The 20761-nt window shown below is 48.6% G+C and overlaps 1 protein-coding gene across 1 annotated transcript in view; it reads left to right on the top strand.

Annotated features, from left to right (window-relative positions):
• Window positions 1–2939: 2939 nt before the first annotated feature.
• The window catches only part of LOC137312849 (alpha-2-macroglobulin-like), a 168991-nt gene continuing 151169 nt past the window's right edge, over window positions 2940–20761 (top strand). The window contains exons 1-2 of the mRNA XM_067979245.1: window positions 2940–3037; window positions 16210–16390. Coding sequence (XP_067835346.1) covers window positions 2982–3037; window positions 16210–16390 — 237 coding nt within the window. The 5' untranslated portion in view covers window positions 2940–2981. The remainder of the gene's footprint in view (window positions 3038–16209; window positions 16391–20761) is intronic.

Below are 20761 nucleotides of genomic sequence, written 5' to 3'. Positions count from 1 at the left end.
GAGGTGCAAATCAGCCGTGATCTAATGGAATTGCGGAGCAGGTTTCGAGGGGCAGAATAGCCTCCTCCTGTTCCTGTGTAACAGACTGGAGGGGCTGAATGGCCTCCTCCTGTTCCTGTGTAACAGACTCGAGGGGCTGAATGGACTGCTCCTGTTCCTGTGTAACAGACTCGAGGGGCTGAATGGCCTGCTCCAGTTCCTATCCAACAGATTTGAGGGGCTGAATGGCCTCCTCCTGTTCCTGTGTAACACATTCGAGGGGCTGAATGGCCTCCTTCTCTTCCTATCTAACAGACTCGAGGGGGTGAATGGCCTCCTCCTGTTCCTGTGAACGAGGCTCGAGGCTAGATGGAATTACCTGTGCAAACGGCTTCCCGTCGTCGGGGGATCTGGGGGTACAGATACTCACATCACTAAAAGCAGCGACTGAAAGGGCGGTGGAAACAGATTCAATAATAATTTTCAAAAGGGAATTGGATAAATACTCGAAGGGGAAAAATTACAGGGCTGCGGGGAAAGAGCAGGGAAATGGGACTGATAGGTTAGCGCTTTCAAAGAGCCAGCACAGACACGATGGGCCGAGTGGCCTCCTCATGTGCTCTACCGACTATAATATCACTAAATGATAACATACTGGGAAGGATCTCATTTAATGAAAGTAAGAATTTGGGTTCTCCAGTCACTATTTAATTGGCTCGGATCGAATGTATTTTTGGCACTACTGTGATATCCGGAGACGGAGGTTAAAATACAATTAATATCAATATCTCGGAAGGACCTCTCTCACCATTTATAACCAGGGTTTGGAGAGGTTGTTAAATAATAATAAACTTTACGTTGCGTAAACATAGTCTACACTGCAGGCTGCCTTCTGGAAGAGAGCATAATATTGCACGATAAGGCGTTGGTGATTATCAGCGATCAGTATTTGTAAATTCGTGAAAAAATGAATTAGCAGGGCTATGGGGAAAGAGCAGGGGAGTGGGACTCATTGGATAGCTCTTTCAAAGAGGCATGATGGACTGATTGGCCTCCTCCGCTGATGTGTCATTCTGTGACTATAAGGCCCCAAGACAGCATCTGCTGCCTGCCCAGTGAGGCAATCTCAATGGACGTGCTAGAGTTGCTTCAACTGACAAACCCAGCGTCTCATGTTGGGAACCGTCTGAGTGGGGATTTAATGAGGTTCCAGCTTATTTGAGAACCACCAGAGTCTAGATTCGTACCAGGCCCGAAATGGAGCCTGGGCCTTTCCTGCTCTGAGTGGGGACCACAGTCCCACACTGGGTGAGCCCAGCTCACTCAATGCAGGCCTCTCTCTCTCTGTCTCCCTCTCCCTCACTCTGTCTGTCTCTGTCTCTCTCGCTCTCTGTCTCTCTCTCTCTCTCTCTGCACCCCTCTTCTATATCTCTCAGTCTCTTTCTTGCTCTGTCTCTTTCTTGCTCTGTCTCCCTCTCTCTCTGTCGTTGTTTCTCTATGCCTCTATCTACCTCTCTGCCTCTCTCTCTCTATCTCCCTTTCTCTGTCTCCCTCTCTGTCTCTTACTCTCTCTGACCCTCTGTCTCAGTGTGTCTGTCTCTGCCTCTCTCTCACGCTGTCTTTCATTCTCTGTCTGTCTCTCTCTGACTCTCTCTCTGTCTCTCTCTGTCTCTGCCTTCTCTATCCATCTCTTTCTCTGACTCTCTCACTCTGAGTCTCTCTCTCTCTCTGCCTCTCTATTTCTCTCTCTGTCTCGCTCTCTTGCTGAATCTCTCCCTATCTCTCTCCATTCTTTTCATTGCCTCTTTCTTACTCTCTCTCTGTCTACCTCTCTGCCTCTCCCTCTGCGTCTGTCTGTCTCTTTCTGTTTCTCTCTCTCGCTGTCTAACTCTCTATTTCTCTCGCTCTCTGTTTCACTCTCGGTCCCTTTCTCCCTATTTCTCTCTCTCTCTCTTTTTGTGTCCCCCTCCCTTTCTGTATCTCTCTCTCTGTTGGGTAAAGTTTGCCGACTCGATTAGTTCCAAGCTCCTGTTTGCTGAGTAAATGTTTATAGAAGATAAGCTGAGACCCATAGGTTCAAATTCAATACCTGTTTCCTCGCCCCCACCATGCTCCGTGCTCTCTCTCTGTCTCTCCCCCTCTCTCCCTGTCCCTCTCGGTCTGTCTCACTCTGTGTCTCTCTCTGTCTCTCCCTGTCCCTCTCTGTCTGTCTGTCTCAGTCACGCTCTCTGTATCTTTCTTTGTCTCTCTGTCTCTTACTCTGTCGGTGTCTCTCTCTGTCTCACTCCCTCTCTCTCTTTCTATCTGTCTCCCTCTCTCTGTTGCTTTGTTTCTCTATGTTTCTCTCCTCTCTCTCTCAATCTCACTTTCTCTGCTTCCCTCTCTCTCTGCCTCACTCTCTCTGTCTCTCTCTGACTCTCTCTAGCATTCTCTTTCTCTATCTCCTTTTCTCTATATTTCTGCCTCAATCTGTCTGTCACTGTCTCTCTCTCTCTCTCTCTTTCTCACTGTCTCTCTCCCTTTTCTGTCTCACGCTCTCTGACCCTCTCTCTCTCTCTCTCTCTTGGTCCCTCTCCCCCTCTCTGTCTTTCGGCCTTTGTTTCTCTCTTTCTCCCCGTCTGCCTCTGTCTCTCTGTCTCCCTTTTCCTTTCTCTCACCCTCTGTCTGTCTCTCTCTCCATCTCTGTCGCGCTCTCTCTATCTCTCTGTCTCTCTCTCTCTCTCTGTTGGTCTGTGTCTTCCTCCTCTCTGTCTGTCTCTCTTTCTCTCTCTCCTTTCTCTGTGTCTCATCCTGTCTTTCTCTCTGTTTCTGTCTCTCTGTGTGTCTCGCTCGCTCTCTCTCTCTCGATCTGTAGTCGCTCTATGTAAATATGACGAGTGTGTTTCCCGAGTCTTCTCAGAGCCGGTGATGAAATATTGCCTCATTGATCTCGTCCTGATTTAAGGACAAAGCTCGGAGCTCGGACTCTCAGTCTGCGAGAGATTCGGAGAGACACTCACACCATGCGAACACGAGACCTCCTCGTCTGTTTACTGCTCGGAGCAGTGAGAGCTTGTCCGTGAGTAACGGGGGGAGAGGGGAAGAGGGAGTAAAGGGTGTGGGAGATAGAGAGAGTGGGGAAAGGGGCGAGAGGGACCAGGGGAGAGCGCGGGAGAGGGGCGTGAATGAGAGAGACCGTGGGGAAAGGGGTGAGAGCGACCAGCGGAGAGTTGGGAAGAGGGGGAGAGGGAGAGGGGTGTAAGAGAGAGAGACCGTGGAGAAAAGGGTGGGAGGGACCAGGGGAGAGTGGGGGAGAGGGGGAGAGGTAGAGGGGTGTCGGAGAGCGAGACCGTGGGGAAAGGGGTGAAAGGACCAGGGGAGAGAGAGTGAGAGGGGGAGAGGAAGGGGGGTGTAGTAGAGAGAGACCGTGGGGAATGGGGTGAGAGCGACCAGGGGAGAGTGGGAGAGGGAGAGGGGTGGTAGGAGAGAGAGACCGTGGGAAAAGGGGTGAGAGGGACCGAGGGATATTTGGGGAGAGAGCGAGACGGATAAGGGTGTGGGAGAGAGAGTCTGTGGGGACAGTGGTGAGAGGGACCAGGTAGAGTGGGGGAGAGGGTAAGGGGTGGGTGACAGAGTCGGTGGGGAAAGGGGTGAGAGGGACCGGGGGAGAGTGGGAGAGAGTGGAAGAGGGGTGTGGGAGTGAGAGAATGTGGGGAAAGTAATGAGAGGGACCCGAGGGAGAGTGGGGGAAGGGGGGAGAGATCGGGGAGAGTGGAGGCAAGGGGGAGAGGGACAAGGGAGAGTGGAGGATGGGGAGAGAAGGGCGTGGGAGAGAGAAACAGTGGGGAAAGGGTTGAGAGGGATCGGGGAAGATTGCGGGAGAGGGGGATGAGTAGATGAGTGTGGGAGAGAGAGAATGTGGGGTAAGGGGTGAGAGGGACCCGAGGGAGAGTGGGGGAAAGGGGGAGAGGGGTGTGGGTGAGAGCGGCCGTGGGGAAAGGGTTGGGAGGGATTGGGGAAGAGTGGGGGAAAGGGGAGAGGGATCGGGGGGAGAGGGGGAGAGGGACCGGGGGGAGAGGGATCGGGCAAGGGCGACCGGCGGAGAGGAGGAGAGTGAACGGGGGGAGAGGGCAAGAGTGAACGGGGGTGGGAGAGGGGAACAGGGGAGCGCGAGAGAGGGAACGGGGGAAGGGGAACGGTAAAGCGGGAAAGGGGGCGAGGGACCAGGGGGAGAGAGGGAGATGGAACGGGGGAAGAGGCGAGGGGGTAGGGGGGAGTTGGAGGTGGAATTGGGGAGAGGGAGAGAGTGACCGGGGGGCAGGAGTAGAAAGACTGTGTGATATGGGGTGAGGGACCTGGAGATGGATCGGGTATAGACTGGGAGAGAGATTGTAGGCGGGTGAGAGTGAATGGGGGAGGGAGAAAGACCAGGATGTGACGGGGAGGAAAGGTGGAGAGGGGAAGAGGGACCGAGGGAGAGGGGGAGAGTGGGAGCAAGGGGGATGGAGATTGGAATTGGGGGAAGGGGAGCGAGGGAGTAGGGGATAGGGAATGGGGGAGAGCGAGCAGGGGAGAGGGAACAGGGTGACGGGAGAGGGAATGGGGAAGGGGGACAGGGGGTGGCGGGAGTGGGGGAGAGCGAGCAAGGTTGAGGAAGCAGGGGAGAGGAGGAGAGGGAACGGGCGGATAGGGAGTGGGGAGAGGGGGAGTGGGGAAGAGGGAACGGGGAGCGGCAGCCTGGGATGGAGAACGGGAGAGAGGGAGAGGGAATGGGGAGATGGAACGGTGTGGGGGGGGGGGGGGGAAGGGATAGCGAACGGGGAGAGGGAGAGAGGAAGGGGAAGAGGGAATGGGGGAGAGTGGGAGAGGGAATGGGGAAGAGGGGGAGAGGGAACGGGGAAGACGAAGCAGGGGAGAGGGGGACAGATATTTGGTGAGATATAAAAGGAGACTGATGGGGGAGAGAGATTAGACTGGGTGGGATATTAAATGGAATGATGGGGGAGAGAGATGAGACTGGGTGAGATATTAAAGTGGACTGATGGTGGCCATTGATTAGACAAGGTGAGACATTAATGGGGGCTGATGGGAGAGAGATTAGACTGGTTGCGATATCAAGGGGGACTGATGGGTGGAGAGAGATTTTCCTGGATGAGATATTCAAGTGAACTGATGGGGAGAGAGGTTAGATTGGCAGAGATATTAATGGGGATTGACGGCAAGGGAGAGATTAAACTTGGTGAAATATTAATATGAACTGATTGGAGAGAGAGATTAGACTGTGTTGGATATTAAAGGGGACGCATGTGGGAGAGGGAGATTGGACTGGGTGAGATATTAAAGGGGACAGATGGGGGACAGAGAGATTAGACTGGGTGAGATAGCAAAGGAGACTGATGGGTGAGAGAGATTAGACTGGGTGAGATATTAAAGAGGACTGACGGTGGAGAGAGATTAGACTGGGTGAGATATTAAAGGGGACTGATGGGGGAGAGAGATTAGACTGGGTGAGATATTAAAGGAGACTGATGGTGGAGAGAGATTAGATTGGGTGAGATATTAAAGGAGGCTGATGGTGGAGAGAGAGATTAGACAGGGTGAGCTATTAAATGAGACTGATGGTGGAGAGTGAGATTAGACTGGGTGAGATATTAATGGAGACTGATGGTGGAGGGAGATTAGATTGGGTGAGATATTAAAGGAGACTGAAGGGGAGAGAGATTAGTCTGGCTGAGATATTAAAGGGGACTGTTGGGAGGGAGCGATTAGACTGGGTGGGATATTAAAGGAGACTGATGGTGGAGAGAGATTAGATTTTGTGAGATATTAAAGGAGACTGATTTTTGGAGAAGGAGATTAGACAGGGTGGAATATTAAAGGAGACTGAAGGGGAGAGAGATTAGATTGGGTGAGATATGAGAGGAGACTGAAGGGGAGAGAGAATAGACTGGGTGAAATATTAAAGGGGACTGATGGGGGATAGAGATTAGACTGGGTGAGATATTAAAGGGGACTGATGGGGGAGAGAGATTAGACTGGGTGAGATATTAAAGGAGACTGATGGTGGAGAGAGATTAGATTGGGTGAGATATTAAAGGAGGCTGATGGTGGAGAGAGAGATTAGACAGGGTGAGCTATTAAATGAGACTGATGGTGGAGAGTGAGATTAGACTGGGTGAGATATTAATGGAGACTGATGGTGGAGGGAGATTAGATTGGGTGAGATATTAAAGGAGACTGAAGGGGAGAGAGATTAGTCTGGCTGAGATATTAAAGGGGACTGTTGGGAGGGAGCGATTAGACTGGGTGGGATATTAAAGGAGACTGATGGTGGAGAGAGATTAGATTTTGTGAGATATTAAAGGAGACTGATTTTTGGAGAAGGAGATTAGACAGGGTGGAATATTAAAGGAGACTGAAGGGGAGAGAGATTAGATTGGGTGAGATATGAAAGGAGACTGAAGGGGAGAGAGAATAGACTGGGTGAAATATTAAAGGGGACTGATGGGGGATAGAGATTAGACTGGGTGAGATATTAAATAGGACCCATGGGTGAGAAAGATTAGACTGTGTCGGTATTAAAGGGGACTGATGGGAATGAGAGATTAGATTGGGTGGGATATTAAAGGGGACTGAAGGGGGATAGAGATTAGGCTGGGAGAGATATTAAAGGGGACTGATGGGGGATAGAGATTAGGCTGGGTGTGATGTTAAAGGAGACTGATGGGTGGAGAGATTAGACTGGGTGGGATATTAAAGGGGACTGATAGGGAGAGAGATTAGACTGGGTGGGATATTAAAGGGGACTGATGGGGGAGAGAGAGATCAGACTGGGTGAGATATTAAAGGGGACTGATGGGGAGAGAGATTAGACTGGGTGGGATATTAAGGGGACAGATGGGGGATAGAGATTAGGATGAGTGGAATATTCAATGGGACTGATACGAGAGGGAGAGATTAGACTAGATGTGATATTGAAGACGTTTGATGGGAGGGAGAGATTAGACTGGATGAGATATTGAAGACGTTTGATGGGAGGGAGAGATTAGACTTGGTGAGATATTGAAGACGTTTGATGGGAGGGAGAGATTGGACTGGATGAGATATTGAAGACGTTTGATGGGAGGGAGAGATTAGACTTGGTGAGATATTGAAAACGTTTGATGGGAGGGAGAGATTGGACTGGGTGAGATATTGAAGACGTTTGATGGGAGGGAGAGATTAGACTGGGTGAGATTTTGAAGACGTTTGATGGGAGGGAGAGATTAGACTTGGTGAGATATTGAAAACGTTTGATGGGAGGGAGAGATTGGACTGGGTGAGATATTGAAGACGTTTGATGGGAGGGAGAGATTAGACTGGGTGAGATTTTGAAGACGTTTGATGGGAGGGAGAGATTAGACTGGATGTGATATTGAAGACGTTTGATGGGAGGGAGAGATCAGACTGGATGTGATAGTGAAGACGTTTTATGGGAGGGAGAGATTAGACTGGGTGAGGTAATGAAGACGTTTGATGGGAAGGAGAGATCAGACCGGTGAGATATTGTAGACGTTAGATGGGAGGGAGAGATCAGACTGGGTGCGATTTTGAAGACGTTTGATGGGAGGGAGAGATTAGACTTGGTGAGATATTGAAGACGTTTGATGGGAGGGAGAGATTAGACTTGGTGAGATATTGAAGTCGTTTGATGGGAGGGAGAGATTAGACTGGATGCGATATTGAAGACGTTTGATGGGAGGGAGAGATTAGACTTGGTGAGATATTGAAGACGTTTGTTGGGAGGGAGAGATTGGACTGGGTGAAATATTGAAGACGTTTGATGGGAGGGAGAGATTAGACTGGGTGAGATATTGAAGACGTTTGATGGGAGGGAGAGATTGGACCGGGTGAGATATTGAAGACGTTTGATGGGAGGGAGAGATTAGACTGGGTGAGATTTTGAAGACGTTTGATGGGAGGGAGAGATTAGACTGGATGAGATATTGAAGACGTTTGATGGGAGGGAGAGATCAGACTGGATGTGATATTGAAGACGTTTTATGGGAGGGAGAGATTAGACTGGGTGAGTTGGCTTGTCTCGTGCTGGAACATTCCATGATTCTCCTTGTTCACGGGATGAGCCCTCAAACACCGGCTTCCTATTTTGTTAGTTGGAGATCTTTCTCTCCCGGGGAACTGTGGCCATGGGCTCCTCATTGACCTTTTGCTGTCGTTAACCTCTCGAAAGCCTTTATCACACTACGTTGGCCCCCTCAGTTTATCTGATTAGAATTAAGGAAGGATAGAGGCGCCATTAGACTACTGGGTGCATAATGTCGGCCATCAAATAGTAGGAAGGCGATAGAGGATCAAATTTGCAGGCAAATTACAGAAAGGTGCAAGAATTATATAGCGATAATGCGAAACTTTATCCCAATATACACCGGGTCAGTAACAATGTAAAGGGCAAAGAGGGGGAGGAATTCCTGAAATGTGTACAGGCAAACTTTCTGCAACAGTGTGTTTTCAGCCCAACGAGAATGGAAACAATCCTGTATCTAGTTCTAGGGAATGAAGTGGGGCAGGTGGAGCATGTTTCAGTGGGGGAGCATTTGGGGAACAGTGATCATGATATCATTAGCTTTAGAATATTTATGGAAAAGGAGAAGGAACAATCAAATGTGAAAATAATTAAATGAAGGAGAGGCTAATTTGATTGAGTTAAAATAGGACCCTGTTCACATGGATTAGAAGCAGAAATTGGTAGACCGAGCAGTAATTGAATAATGGGAGGCCTTCAAGGAGGAGATGGTTCGTGTACAGAGTGGACACATTCACACGAGGCCAAATGGAAGAGCATTCAAAGCTGGAGCTCCCTGGATGACGAAAGATATAGAGATTAAAATGAAACAGAAAAAGGAGGATCATGAAAAATGTAAGGTTCATAATACAGTGGAGACCCAGACTGAATACAGAAAGTACAGAGGAGATCCAAAAAGGGGAATAAGAGGGGCAAAGAGAGAATATGAGAATAGATTAGCTGCTAACATCAAAGGGAAGCCAAAAGTCTTTTATAAAAATATAAATAGTAAAAAGATAGTCAAAGGAAGGGTGGGACCGATTAGGGACAAAAATGAAATCTTCTTGTTCAGGCAGATCGGCCTTCACTGGAGAAGAAGATGCTGCCATTGCCGCAGTAAAGTAGGAGGTAGCAGCGATATTGGATAGAAATAGTTAACGAGGAGGTACTTAAAAGATTGGCAGTACTCAAAGTAGAAAAGTCACCTGGTCCTGACGGGATGCATCCCAGGTTATTGAGGGAAGTCAGGGTGGAAATTGCGGAGTCTCCGGCCACAATCCTCCATTCATCCCTAGATATGGGGATGATGTCGGAGGACTGGAGAATTGCAAATATTACACCCCTGTTCAAAAAAGGGGAGAGAGATAAACCCGGCAATTACAGACCAGTCAGACTGACGTCGATGGTGGGGAAACGTTTATAGACAATAATTAGGGAGAAAATTAATTGGCACTTGGAAAAGTGTGGGCCAATAAACGAAAGTCAGCACAGATTTGTTAAAGGACAATCGTCTTTGACTAACTTGATCGAGTTCTTTGATGTACTAACAGACAGGGTTGATGAGGAGAGTGTTGTTGATGTTGTGTATGTGGACATTCAAAAGGCGTTTGAAAAAGTGCCACATAATAGACATGTTAGAAAAATTAAAGCCCATGAGATTAAATGGACAGTGGCAGCGTGGATACAAAATTGGCTAAGGGGCAGAAAGCAGGGAGTAGTGGTGAGCGGTTGTTTTTCAGACTGGAGGGAAGTATCCAGTGGTATTCCCCAGGGATCAGTATTGGGACCACTGCTCTTTTTGATATATATCATCGACCTAGGCTTGGGTAGAGACGGTATAATTTCAAAGACTGCAGATGACACAAAACCCAGAAATGTAATAAACAAAGTGGAGAATTCTAACAGACTTCAGGAGGACAGAGACAGGCTGGTGAAATGGTCAGACGCATGGCAGATGAAATTTAAGGCAGAAAAGTTTGAGGATGCATTTTGGTAGGAAGAATGAGGATAGTCAGTATAAACTAAATGGTACAATGTTAAAGGGCTGCAGAAACAGCGAGACCTGGGGGTGTATGTACACAAATCATTAAAGATGGCACAGCAGGTTGAGAAGGCTGTTAAAAAAGCATATGGGATTCTGGACTTCATCAACAGTGGCCTAGAGTACAAAATCAAGGACGTTAAGCTAAATCTTTATAAAACACTGGTTGGACCTCAACTGGAGTATCGTGTTCAATTCTGGGCACCGCACTTTAGGAAGGATGTCAAGGCCTTAGAGAGGGTGCAGCGGATATTTACGAGAATGGTAGCAGGAATGCGGACTTCAGTTATGTGGAGAGACTGGAAAAGCTGGGGTTGTTCTCCTTAGAGCAGAGAAGGTTAAGGGGAGATTTAATATAGGTGTTCAAAATTATGAAGGGATTTGATAGAGTAAATAAGGAGAAACTGTTTCAAGTGGCAGAAGGGTCGGGAACCAGAGGACAAAGATTTATGGTGATCGGCAAAAGAACGAGAGGCGACATGAGGAAACATATTTTTTATGCAGTGAGCTGTTACGATCTGGAATGCGCTGCCTGATTGGGCGGTGGAAGCAGATTCAACAATAACTTTCAACAGGGAATTGGATAAATTCTTGATGGGAAAAGAAATTACACGGCGACGGGGAAGGACCAGGGGAATGAGACTAATTGGATAGCTCTTTCAAAGATCTGGCAGAGGCCTGATGGGCCAAGTGGCCTCATCCTGTGCTGTATTTACTATGATACAATTATACTATGATGTGGCAATCGTTTGTTGACAAAACTGTGTTTGCTCAGTGTAAACAATCTCATTTACGAATGTGATTACAGCTCGAATATATTTGGATTTTCAAAAGGCCTTCGATCATTTACCGCATTTTGGACTCATGACTAAGGTCAGAGCATGTGGAGTCAGAGGACAGGTAACAGAATAGATAGCAAGCGTGCTACAAAAAACAGAAAACAGAGATTAGGGGTTAAGGGTAGTTACTCAGACTGGCAAAAGGTGGGAAGTGGTGTTCCACAGGGATCGGTGCTGGTACCACTTTTGTTCACCATTTGCATCAACGATTTGGACTCGGGAATCGGAACTGGAAATTCAAAATTTCCCGACGACTCGAATTTGGGGGGTGCAGTTAACACAAAGGAAGAATGCAGTAAAATTCAAGATAACATTAATAAACTTGCAGAATAGGTGTGTAACTAGCAAATGAATTTCAATATAGATAATTGTGAGGTGATGCATTTTGACAGGAAGAATAAGGAGGGCAACATACTGCTTGGATAATAAGAGTCTAAATGGGACAGAAGAGCAAAGGGATTTGGGGTACAGATAAACTAATCACTAAAAGTAGCGACACAGGTTAATAAGGCCATAAAACAGCAAACCAAGCACTGTTGTTCATTTTTAAAGGGATAGAATTGAATAGCAGAGAAGTCAAGGTAAACTTGCACAGAACCTTGGTTAGACCACACTTGGAGCATTGTGAACAGTTCCAGTCTCCATATATATTGGTTAGACCACACTTGGAGCATTGTGAACAGTTCCAGTCTCCATATACATTGGTTAGACCACACTTGGAGCATTGTGAACAGTTCCAGTCTTCATATACCTTGGTTAGACCACACTTGGAGCACTGTGAACACTTCTAGTCTCCATATATCTTGGTTAGACCAAAAGTGGAGCACTGTGCACAGTTCTAGTCTCCATATACCTTGGTTAGACCAAAAGTGGAGCACTGTGCACAGTTCTAGTCTCCATGTACAAAATGCTGCGGTGCACAGGGATATGGGTGTCCTCGTATATGACACAAAAAAGTCAACATACAGGTGCAGCAAGTAATTCGGAAGGCAAACGGAATATTGGCCTCTATTTCTAGGGGGATGGAGTATAAAAACAGGGAAGTCATGCTACAACTGTTCAGGATGCTGGTGAGATCACACCTGGAGTACTGCGTACAGTTCTGGTGCCCTTATTTAAGGAAGGACATACTTGCATTGGAGGCAGTTCAGAGAAGGTTCACTCGGTTGATTCCGGGTATGCAAGGTTTGTCTTATGAGGAAAGATTTAACAAGTTGGGTCGATACTCATTGGAGTTTAGAAGAATGAGAAGAGATCTTATTGAAACATACAAGCTTCTGAGGGGACTCGATAGGGTGGATGCTGAGAGGGTGTCATGGGGGAATCAAAAACTAGGGGGCATAGTCTCAGATTAAGGGGTCGCCCGCTTAAGATGGAAATGAGGAGTTTCTTCTCCCAGAGGGTCGTGAATCTTTGGAATTATTTACCCCAAAAGCTGTGGAGGCTGACTCATTGAATCCATTCAAGGCTGAGCTAGACAAATTTTTGATCAGCAAGGGAGTCAAAGGATATGGGGAAAAGGCGGGAAAGTTGATTTGAGGTAAAAATCAGAACAGCCATGATCTCATTAAATGACGGAGCAAGCTCGAGGGGCTGAATGGCCTACTCCTGCTCCTATCTCTTATGGTCTTATGGTTCTGGTCCCCATATACTTTGGTTAGACAACACTTGGAGTGCTGAGCACAGTTCTAGTCTCCATATACCTTGGTTAGACCGCACTTGGATTACGGGGAACAGTTCTACTCTCCATATACCTTGGTTAAACCACACTTGGAGTACGGTGAACAGTTCGAGTCTCCTTATTATAAAAATAATATAAATGCACTGGAGAAGGTGCAAAACAAGATTTGCAAGGATGATACCAGAACTGAGAGTTTTATAACTATCAGGAAAGACTGAACAAACTGGGGATCTTTTCTATAGAAAAGAGCGGACTGAAGGGTGACCTGATAGAGCCCTTTAAGATTATGACAGGGTTTGATGGGGACGACGTAGAGAAGATGTTACAACTTGCGAGGGAGTCCATAACTATGGGCCACAAATATAAGATAGTTACTAATAAAGTCAATAGGGAATTCAGGAGAAACTTCTTTACCCAGAGAGCAGTGAGAAAGTGGAACTCGCCACCACAAGGAGTAGTTGAGGCCAATAGCATAGATGCATTTAAGGGGAAGCTAGATAAGCAAATGAGGGAGAAAGGAATAGAAGGATATGATGATAGGGTGAGATGAAGAAGTGTCGAGGAGGGTCGTGTAGGGCAATAAACAACAGCATAGACCAGTTGGGCCGAATGGCCTGTATCTGAGCTGTAGGTTCAATGCAACTCAAGGTAATCCCGCACGGTCGATTGGAGATAAGGACACACAGAGAGTGGAGGCGGAATCAGATTTCCCAATCCTCTCCTGGCTTATATCAAGGTCCCTGGGATGGGTGGGATCAGTCAGAGCCCATTGCTGCATCCATTTCCACATCATCCCCAGAGATATCTACAGAGGATTGAAAACAAGGTCCCAACAGATCGATAAACAGACTCAGCGGTCAAACTACAAACCATCTCCTTCAGCAAGGGCCGGAGAAGGCCACAGTTATCCAAAGATACCGACAAATCCAGTCACTAATCTGATTTAGGAATCTCCAGTTTGGGGGTGATGAGTTCCACAGTTTGGGGGGTGACGAGTCCCCACAGCTTGAGGGTGAGGTGTCGAACAGATTCAGGGTTAGGTGTCCTACAGTTTGGGGGGTGAGGAGTTCCACAGTTTGGGGGTGAGGAGTCCCACAGTTTGGGGGTGATGAGTCCCACAGTTTGGGGGTGATGAGTCCCACAGTTTGGGGGTGAGGAGTCCTACAGTTTGGGGGTGAGGAGTCCCACAGTTTGGGGGTGATGAGTCCCACAGTTTGGGGATGAGGAGTCCCACAGTTTGGCGGTGAGGAGTCCTACAGTTTGAGGGTGAGGAGTCCCACAGTTTGGGGGTGATGAGTCCCACAGTTTGGGGATGAGGAGTCCCACAGTTTGGCGGTGAGAAGTCCTACAGTTTGAGGGTGAGGAGTGCCCACAGTTTGGGGGAGAGGAGTGCCCACAGTTTCAGGATGAGGAGTCCCCACAGTTTCAGAGTGAGGAGTCCCACAATTTGAGGGTGAGGAGTGCCCACGTTTTGTGGGGGTGTGGTGCGGAATCCCCACAGTTTGGGGGTGAGGAGTGCCCACAGTTTTGGGGGCGAGGAGACCCACAGTTTGGGGGGTAAGGAGTTCCAAAGTTTGGGGAGGCGGTGAGGAGTCCCCACAGTTTGGGGCGGGGGGGCGGTGCTGGGGTGGTGAGGAGTCCCACAGTTTGCGGGTGAGGATTCCCCACAATTTGGCTGTGAGCATTCCCCACAGTTTTGAGGGTGAGTATTCCCCACAGTATGGGGGGTGAGGATTCCCCACAGTTTAGGGGGTGAGTGTTCCCCACAGTTTGGAGGGTGAGGATTCCCCACAGTTTAGGGGGAGAGCAGTCCCCACTGTTTGGGGGGTGAGGATTCCCCACAGTTTGGGGGGTGAGGATTCCCCACAGATTGGGGGTGAGGATTCCCCACAGTTTGGGGGGTGAGAATTCACCACAGTTTGGGGGTGAGGGTTCCCCACAGTTTAGGGGGTGAGCAGTCCTCACAGTTTGGGGGGTGAGTATTCCCCACAGTTTAGGTGGTGAGCGGTCCCCACAGTTTGAGGTGTGAGTATTCCCCACAGTTTGGGTGGTGAGGATTCCCCACAGTTTGGGGGGTGAGGATTCCCCACAGTTTAGGGGGTGAGCAGTCCTCACAGTTTAGGGGGTGAGTATTCCCCACAGTTTAGGGGGTGAGCTGTCCGCACAGTTTGAGGGGTGAGTATTCCCCACAGTTTGGGGATTGAGCAGTCCCCACAGTTTGGGGGTGAGGATTCCCCACAGTTTGAGGGGTGAGGATTCCCCACAGTTTGGGGGGTGAGGATTCCCCACAGTTCGAGGGGTGAGGATTCCCCACAGTTTGGACGGTGAGGAGTCCCCACAGCTTGGGGGGTGAGGAGTCGCACAGTTTGGGGGATGAGGGGTCCCACAATTTGTGGGATGAGGAGTCACATAGTATGGGGGGTGAGGAGTCCACGGTTTGGGGGATGAGGGGTCCAACAATTTGGGGGATGAGGAGTCACATAGTATGGGGGGTGAGGAGTTCACGGTTTGGGGGGTGAGGAGTCACACAGTGTGTGTGGTGGTGAGGGGTCCCACAGATTGGGGGTGAGCAGTCAGGAGTCCCCCCAGTTTGGGGGGTGGGGGGTGAGGATTCCCACAGTATGGGAGGTGAGGATTCCCACAGCTTGGGGGATAAGGGGTCCCTCAAATTGGGGGATGAGGATTCACAAAGTAGGGGGGGGTGAGGAGTCCCACAGTTTGGGGGGTGAGGAGTGACACAGTTTTGGAGTGAGGTGTCCCACAGTTTGGGGAGTGAGGAGTCCCATAGTGTGGAGGTGAGGAGTCCCACAGTTTGGGGGGTGAGGACTTCCACAATTTGGGGGTAAGGCGTCCCACAGTTTAGGGGGTGAAGAGTCCCACAGTTTTGGAGGTGGGGGTTCTCACAGATTGGGGGTGAGGAATCAGGAGTCCCCACAGTTTGGGGGGTGGGGGTAAGGAGTCCCTACAGTTTGGGTGCGGGTTGAGGAGTCCCCCAGTTTGGGGGGTGACGGGTCCCACGGAATGTGGGGTGAGAAATCAGGAGTCCCCACAGTTTGCGACGGTGTGAGGAGTCCCCCAGTTTCGGGGGGGATGAGTGTTCCCACAGATTGGGGGGTGAGGAATCCCACGGTTTGGGGGTGAGGGGCCTCACAGATTTCTAGGTGAGGAGTCAGGATTGCCCACAGTATGGGGGGCTGGGGTGTGAGGAGTCCCACAGTTTGGTGGTGGGTGGGGTGTGAGGAGTCCCACAGTTTGGGGGGGGGGTGGGGTGGGGTGTGAGGAGTCCCACAGTTTGTGGCGGGGTGGGGGGTGAGGAATCCCACAGTTTGGGGGTGAGGGGCCCCACAGATTTGTAGGTGAGGAGTCAGGATTACCCACAGTTTGGGGGTGGGTGGGGTGTGAGGAGTCCCACAGTTTGGGGGGGGGGGGTGAGGAATCCCACAGTTTGGGGGTGAGGGGCCCCACAGTTTGGTAGGTGAGGAGTCAGGATTCCCCACAATTTGGGGGGGGGTGTGGTAAGGCGTCCCACAGTTTGGGGGTGGGGTTTGTGTGAGGAGTCCCACAGGTTGGGGGTGGAACTTTTCCCCTTGTTATTCCTTTGATTAAATTGTCCGTGTTTCCATTCCAGGCACTTCGTGATCCTGATCCCAACGGAATTACGCACTGACTTCCCAGAGAAGGTTTGCGTGCTCTTACTGTCTAGGAACGATCCCACCTCCCTCAAACTGACCATCGACTATGTGGAAAGTAACATAACCATCTTTGAAAAGGAGTTGGTGGGGGACAGCCAGAGGTGCTTGAATTTCACGGTAAGTCAGAGGCGTTGGGCGCTTCTGGGATTTCCTCCTTCATTCCAACTCCCCTCACTTGTTCCTAGCTCAGGACACCTGGAGGAAATGTATCCACTTTGCCAGTGGTTCTTAAACCAGGCCGAATCGTCAGGCTAAAAAAGTCCCCATTGACAATAGTTTCGTTAATCAAAAGAGTTATAACTGACGCAAGAATCTATTCAAATCAAACAATGCATTAAATCATACTCTACACTTCAACAAGTAGCAAGCAGATCAAGTGATACACATCACCTTGACACCAAGGGTTTCTCCTTCAAGGCCCGTTAAGATGAAACAATTCTTTCAGAACTTTTGAAATCTTGATGCTGGACGTCTGTCCCGCTGGTCAGTTTTGTTGGGCTCCCACCAGACGGCCGGACAAATTCCGTCCTGACATCCTCTTATATTGTTTTCAGTCTTGGGGCATCGATGAATTAGGAATAATATCATTTTGGCCAATGTTGCCAGGCTTCAACCATGACTAGGCCTCAGTGATTGACAGATATCTCGCATGGGAATAGGGGCAATGGCCGCATCTGTTTTCCAGATGCGGCAGGAAACCCTCTCCCCCATTATCGGCTTTGCACTCACCACCTGCATCTTTCCCCTGGCTTAACAGGTTTTTGCAATGACTGCATCAGTAGGTTTTAGCTATTTAATCTAATATCAGTTCTGCGGAGTGTGATTGCACGGATTCCCATGGTACTCCCTTTCTTTCTCATCAGTGGTGTCTTGCAAACCAAAGAAACCCTTCGAAACCTCACTGCCTGTTCCTTTACAGTTGTTCTGTTCCAGCGTTCCAAAGGGGCAATGTTAACCCGTTCCTCAATCCAAAAATTTTATCCAAAGGTCCAGTAGGTTTTAAATTCCAACGCTAAAGGGATTTTAGCCCCTTCTCTCTTTCCTCATCCCACCGACTCCAATTTCATGATCTGGAGTTTCATCTCTTCTCCCTCCAATTCCAGCCTCCCATCGTCCTCACTGTGATGGTGTCGAGACTGATCACACAGTGCTGTCCCACTCAATATTCACCAGGGTCTGAGAATGGAGAATCTGCACCCTCTCCTCTCCAAACTGTGGGAATCCTCACTCCCCCAAATCTGTTGGACTCCTCACATCTCAATCTGTGGCACTCCTCACTCCCAAAATGTGGGACTCCGCACCCCCAAACTGTGGTGCCCCTCACCCCCAAAACTGTGGTAACACTAACCCCAAAGTTCTGGGACTCCTCAACCCCCAAATTGTGGAGACTACTCATCCCCAAACTGTTGGGAATCCTCACCCCCAAACTGTGGAGCCTCCTCGCCACCCCCAAAGAGTGAGGACTCCTTACCTCCAAAACTGTGGGACTCCTCATCCCCCAAACTGTGGGGACTCCTCCTCCCCCAAACATTGGGGACTCCTCACCCCGCAAACTGTGTGACTCCACAGCCCCCAAACTTTGAGACTCCTCACCTCCAAAACTCTGGTACTCCTCAACTGCCAAACTTTGGGGATTCCTCACCCCCAACATTGGGGTCTCCTTACCCCCCAAACTGTAGGGACTGCTCACCCCCCAAACAGTGGGGACGCCTCACCTCCCAAACTGTTGGGCCTCCTCACCCTCCAAACATTGAGAACTCCTCACCTCCCAAACACTGGGGACTCCTGACCTCCCAAACTCTGCAGCTCCTTTTCCCCGAAAGTGTGGGGCTGCTCAACTCCCAAACAGTGGGGACAACCTATCCACAAATTGTGGGACTCATCATCTAAACGTGGCCAAGATTTATCCGTCAACCAACACCATTAGCTGGTTGTTTATCTCACCAACTGTTTGTGGGATCTTGCTGTGCACAATTTGGAGCTGCGTTTTCTACATTACAACAGTAATCACACTTCGAAAGTATTTAATTGGCTGAGAAGCGCTTTAAGGCATCCTGAGGTCGTGACAGGCGCTATATAAATGGGAGTTGATTCTGGTGTGAGCAGAATGATACCGGAGCTAAAAGGGTTAAATTATGATGCCAGGTTGCATAGACTGGGCTTGTATTCCCTTGACTATAGCAGAATACACGGTGATATAATTGAAGTGTTTGGAATGATGAAAGAATATTGGCCTTCTTCTCAAGAGGGCTGGAATACAAGTGAGTGGTCGATATTCTACAGTTTTCCAGAGCTCTGGTCGGACCCCATCTGGAGATTCTATGTTCAGTTCTGTGCACCGTACCTCAGGAAGGAAATATTTACCTTGGAGGGGGTGCAGCGGAGACTCACTAGAATTAAATTATGAGGACAGGTTAGAATCATAGAATCACAGAAAGGTTACAGCACGGAAGGAGGCCATTCGGCCCATCGTGTCCGCGTCGGCTCTATGCAAGAACAATCCAACGAGTCCCACTCCCCCGCCCTTTCCTTTCAAGTACTTATCCAGTTCCCTTTTGAAGGCCATGATTGAATCAGTCTCCAACAACCCCTCGGGCAGTGCATTCCAGATCCTAACCACTCGCTGTGTAAAAAAGTTTTTCCTCATGGCACCTTTGTTTCTTTTGCCAATCAACTTAAAGCCATGTCCTCTGGTTCTTGACCCTTCCGCCAATGGGAACATTTTCTCTATATCTACTCTGTCTAGACCCTTCATAATTTTGAACACCTCGATCAAATCTCCTCCCAACCGTCTCGGTTCCAAGGAGAATAACCCCAGCTTCACCAGTCTATCCACATAACTGAAGTCCCTCATCCCTGGAATCATTCTAGTAAATCTCTTCTGCACCCTCTCCAAGGCCTTCACATCTTTCCTAAAGTGCGGTGCCCAGAACTGGACACAATACTCCAGTTGTTGACGAACCAGTATTTTATAAAGGTTCATCATGACTTCTAAACTTTTGTACTCTCTTCCTCTATTTATAAAGCCCAGGACCCCGTATGCTTTTTTAACCACTTTCTCAATCTGCCCTGCCAACTTCAACGATTTGTGCACATATACCCCAGATCTCTCTGTTCCTGTACCCCTTTTAGAATTGTGCCCTCTAGTTTATATTGCCTCTCCTCGTTCTTCCTACCCAAATGTATCAATTCGCATTTTTCTGCATTAAATTTCATCTGTCATATGTCCGCCCATTCCACCAGCCTGTATATATCCACTTGAAATCCATCCCTATACTCCTCACTGATTACTATCCAAGTTTTGTGTCTCCAGCAAATTTTGAAATTGTATCCTGTACACCCAAATCCAAGTCATTAACAGATATCAAGAAAAGCAGTGGTCCCAGCAGCGACACCTGGGGAACACCACTATACACCTCCCTCCATTCACCACTGCTCTCTGTTTCCTGTCCCGAAGCCAATTCTGTATCCATGTTGATATTGCCCCCTTTATTCAATGGGCCGCAATCTTGATGATGAGCCTACCGTGTGGCACTTTATCAAACGTCTTTTGAAAGTCCATATACACCACATCAACCACATTGCCCTCATCTACCCTCTCTGTTAACTCATCAAAAAACTCTATCAGGTTAGTTAAACACGATTTGCCTTTAACAAATCAGTGCTGGCCTTCCCTAATCAATCCACACTTGTCCAAGTGACAGTTAATTCTGTCCCGAATTATCGCTTATAAAAGTTTCCCCACTACTGAGCTTAAACTGACTGGCCTATATTTGCTGGGTTTATCTTTTGAACAAGGGTGTACCATTTACAATTCTCTAGTCCTCTGGCACCACACCCGTATCTACGGATGTTTGGAAGATTATGGCCAGTACCGCCGCATTTTCCACCCTTACCTTCCTCAGCAACACAGGATGCAACTTATCCAGACCGGATGACTTATCTATTGTATGTACAGCTAGCCTTTCTAGTACCTCTTCTTTATCAATTTGTAGTCCATCCGGTGTCTCAACGATATCTTCCTTTACTGATACTCTGGAAGCATCCTCATCCTTGGTCAAGGCAGATGTAAAGTACTCATTTAGCACCTCGGCCATCCTCTCTGCGCCATGAGTAGATTCCTTTATGGGCCCTAATCGGAGCCACCCCTCATCTTACTACCAAGTTACTGTTTACATGCCTGTAGACGACTTTTGGGCTCCCTTTTATGTTTGCCGCCAGTATATTGTCATACTCTCTCTTTGCCCCTATTATTTACTTTTTCATTTCCCCTCTGAACTTTCCAGAATCTGCCTGATTCTCACTTGTGTTATCAAACTATCATACACCCCTTTATTCTATTTCATCTTACTCTCTATCTCCATTGTCATCCAGGGAACTCTTGCTTTAGTTGCCCTAAATTTCTACCTCGTGGGAATGTGTCTAGACTGTACTCAAACCATCTCCTGCTAAAAGGCCGCTCACTGTTCAATGACAGTTTTGGCTGTC

This window comes from Heptranchias perlo, unplaced genomic scaffold (assembly GCF_035084215.1).
Source record: "Heptranchias perlo isolate sHepPer1 unplaced genomic scaffold, sHepPer1.hap1 HAP1_SCAFFOLD_44, whole genome shotgun sequence".
Classification (NCBI taxonomy): domain Eukaryota; kingdom Metazoa; phylum Chordata; class Chondrichthyes; order Hexanchiformes; family Hexanchidae; genus Heptranchias; species Heptranchias perlo.
Note: the sequence above shows the minus strand (reverse complement) of the source record. Positions and strands in the feature narration are given on the sequence as shown.